This window comes from Stegostoma tigrinum, unplaced genomic scaffold, assembly GCF_030684315.1.
Source record: "Stegostoma tigrinum isolate sSteTig4 unplaced genomic scaffold, sSteTig4.hap1 scaffold_452, whole genome shotgun sequence".
Taxonomy (NCBI): domain Eukaryota; kingdom Metazoa; phylum Chordata; class Chondrichthyes; order Orectolobiformes; family Stegostomatidae; genus Stegostoma; species Stegostoma tigrinum.
Genome location: NW_026728380.1, coordinates 70,001 through 73,924, shown reverse-complemented (window position 1 = coordinate 73,924; position 3,924 = coordinate 70,001). Strand labels below are relative to the sequence as shown.

General features: G+C 55.8%; 1 protein-coding gene across 1 annotated transcript in view; it reads left to right on the top strand.

Moving 5' to 3' along the window:
- Positions 1-3,502: 3,502 nt before the first annotated feature.
- LOC125450452 (kinesin light chain 2-like) overlaps positions 3,503-3,924 on the top strand; it is a gene marked incomplete at its 5' end in the record, with an annotated part of 44,039 nt that continues 43,617 nt past the window's right edge. The window contains one exon of the mRNA XM_048526451.2: positions 3,503-3,611. Coding sequence (XP_048382408.1) covers positions 3,503-3,611 — 109 coding nt within the window. The remainder of the gene's footprint in view (positions 3,612-3,924) is intronic.

Sequence of the window (3,924 nt, the reverse complement as noted above, 5' to 3'; positions counted from 1 at the left end):
CTTCCCAAAATCCACAAACCTGCCTGCCCTGGTCGACCCATCGTCTCAGCCTGCTCCTGCCCCACCGAACTCATCTCCACCTATCTGGACTCCATTTTCTCCCCTTTGGTCCAGGAACTCCCCACCTACGTCCGTGACACCACCCATGCCCTCCACCTCCTCCAGGACGTCCAATTCCCTGGCCCCCAACACCTCATATTCACCATGGACATCCAGTCCCTATACACCTGCATTCCGCATGCAGATGGCCTCAAGGCCCTCCGCTTCTTCCTGTCCCGCAGGCCCAACCAGGCCCCCTCCACCGACACTCTCATCCACCTAGCTGAACTCGTCCTCACACTCAACAACTTCTCTTTTGACTCCTCCCACTTCCTACAGACTAAGGGGGTGGCCATGGGCACCCGCATGGGCCCCAGCTATGCCTGCCTCTTTGTAGGTTAGGTGGAACAGTCCCTCTTCCGCACCTAAACAGGCCCCAAACCCCACCTCTTCCTCCGGTACATTGATGACTGTATCGGCGCCGCCTCTTGCTCCCCAGAGGAGCTCGAACAGTTCATCCACTTCACCAACACCTTCCACCCCAACCTTCAGTTCACCTGGGCCATCTCCAGCACATCCCTCACCTTCCTGGACCTCTCAGTCTCCATCTCAGGCAACCAGCTTGTAACTGATGTCCATTTCAAGCCCACCGACTCCCACAGCTACCTGGAATACACCTCCTCCCACTCACCCTCCTGCAAAAATTCCATCCCCTATTCCCAATTCCTCCGCCTCCGCCGCATCTGCTCCCACGATAAGACATTCCACTCCCGCACATCCCAGATGTCCAAGTTCTTTAAGGACCGCAACTTTCCCCCCACAGTGGTCGAGAACGCCCTTGACCGCGTCTCCCGCATTTCCCGCGACACATCCCTCACAACCCGCCCCCGCCACAACCGCCCCAAGAGGATCCCCCTCGTTCTCACACACCACCCTACCAACCTCCGGATAAAACGCATTATCCTCTGACACTTCCGCCATTTACAATCCGACCCCACCACCCAAGATATTTTTCCATCCCCTCCCCTGCCTGCTTTCCGGAGAGACCACTCTCTCCGTGACTCCCTTGTTCGCTCCACACTGCCCTCCAACCCCACCACACCCGGCACCTTCCCCTGCAACCGCAGGAAATGCTACACTTGCCCCCACACCTCCTCCCTCACCCCCATCCCAGGCCCCAAGATGACTTTCCACATTAAGCAGAGGTTCACCTGCACATCTGCCAATGTGGTATACTGTATCCATTGTACCCGGTGTGGCTTCCTCTACATTGGGGAAACTGAGCGGTGGCTTGGAGACCGCTTTGCAGAACACCTCCGCTCGGTTCGCAATAAACAACTGCACCTCCCAGTCGCAAACCATTTCCACTCCCCCTCCCATTCTCTAGATGACATGTCCATCATGGGCCTCCTGCAGTGCCACAATGATGCCACCCGAAGGTTGCAGGAACAGCAACTCATATTCCGCCTGGGAACCCTGCAGCCCAATGGTATCAATGTGGACTTCACCAGTTTCAAAATCTCCCCTTCCCCTACTGCATCCCTAAACCAGCCCAGCTCGTCCCCTCCCCCCACTGCACCACACAACCAGCCCAGCTCTTCCCCCCCACCCACTGCATCCCAAAACCAGTCCAACCTGTCTCTGCTTCCCTAACCGGTTCTTCCTCTCACCCATCCCTTCCTCCCACCCCAAGCCGCACCCCCCGCTACCTACTAACCTCATCCCACCACCTTGACCTGTCCGTCTTCCCTGGACTGACCTATCCCCTCCCTACCTCCCCACCTACACCCTCTCCACCTATCTTCTTTACTCTCCATCTTCGGTCCGCCTCCCCCTCTCTCCCTATTTATTCCAGCTCCCTCTCCCCATCCCCCTCTCTGATGAAGGGTCTAGGCCCGAAACGTCAGCTTTTGTGCTCCTGAGATGCTGCTGGGCCTGCTGTGTTCATCCAGCCTCACATTTTATTATCTCCAAAACGTTGGCTCTGTTTTTTCCTTCACAGATGCTGCCAGACCTGCTGAGCTTTTCCAGCAACTTCTGTTTTTGTGATCAGAGATAATGGGAACTGCAGATGCTGGAGAATCCGAGATAATAAAATGTGAGGCTGGATGAACACAGCAGGCCAAGCAGCATCTCAGGAGCACAAAAGCTGACGTTTCGGGCCTAGACCCTTCATCAGAGAGGGCTCTGGTGAGGTATCTCCCGATGAGGCAGCTTGGGTAAGGAGTTCATAGACTGTAGGATTTTACCTTAGAGCAGGGGGTTCTAGTGCCACCCAGAGAGCAGCAGTACCACACCCCATCACACACTCCCAGGACAGGGACAGCATGGGGTTAGACACAGAGTAAAGCTCCCTCTACACTGTCTCCCCCATCAAACACTCCCAGGACAGGGACAGCACGGGGTTAGATACAGAGTAAAGCACCCGCTACACTGTCTCCCCCATCAAACACTCCCAGGACAGGGACAGCACGGGGTTAGATACAGCGTAAAGCACCCGCTACACTGTCTCCCCCATCAAACACTCCCAGGACAGGGACAGCACGGGGTTAGATACAGCGTAAAGCATCCTCTACACTGTCTCCCCCATCAAACACTCCCAGGACAGGGACAGCATGGGGTTAGACACAGAGTAAAGCACCCTCTACACTGTCCCCCCATCAAACACTCCCAGGACAGGGACAGCATGGGGTTAGATACAGCGTAAAGCACCCTCTACACTGTCTTCCCCATCAAACACTCCCAGGACAGGGACAGCATGGGGTTAGACACAGAGTAAAGCACCCTCTACACTGTCTCCCCCATCAAACACTCCCAGGACAGGGACAGCATGGGGTTAGACACAGAGTAAAGCTCCCTCTACACTGTCTCCCCCATCACACACTCCCAGGACAGGGACAGCATGGGGTTAGACACAGAGTAAAGCTCCCTCTACACTGTCTCCCCCATCTCACACTCCCAGGACAGGGACAGCACGGGGTTAGATACAGAGTCAAGCTCCCTCTACACTGTCCCCCCACCCCCGATCAAACACTCCCAGGGACAGCATGGAGTTAGATACAGAGTAAAGCTCTCTCTACACTGTTACCCCATCACACACTCCCAGGGACAGCACAGCGTTAGATACAGAGTAAAGCTTTCTCTACACCTTCCCCCAAAATCACACACTCCCGGGGACAGGGACAGCACAGGGTTAGATACAGTGTAAAGCTCCCTCTACACTGTCCCCCCGCACCCCCCATCACACACTCCCAGGGACAGGGACGGCACAGGGTTAGCTACAGAGTAAAGCTCCCCCTATACTGTCCCCCATCACATGGTCCCAGGAACAGCACGGGGTTAGATCATGTTTATAAATGCTGCTGCAGCTCTCGGGAGGGTGGGGGGTTTGTTATTGTCCGGGGGAATGGAATGGTTTCTGTGCGCTGGCTGTGAAAATGACACCTGTGTCCCTTCCCTTTAGCCCGACCGTTCACACCACCCTGCGGAGTCTGGGAGCTTTGTATCGCTGCCAGGGGAAGCTGGAAGCTGCTGAGACCCTCGAAGAATGTGCCACAAAGTCCCGCAAGCCGGTCTCTGGATAGATCCTCTGTCTCGGGGCTCATCTCTCTCTGTCTGGGCTATACTTCTTTCTCTCATGCAGTGTGCTGTGTTCGGTTTGAAAGGACTCTCCCTCCTGACCCCTCCCCTCGTGGCGAGCCTCAGGTTAAACTCAGCCCCACTCTCCCTCTCTGTCTGAGGGAGCTGCCCTGGGGTCTGCTAGGACAATGATGACTTTACTCCCAGCTTTATCGTGTGGAGAGGGCTGTGCGGGGTCACGGACCTGTCTGGGACTCTGTGCTCGGGGTCATGGGGTTGTGAGTTTTTGAAGGGTTATTTGGCTCT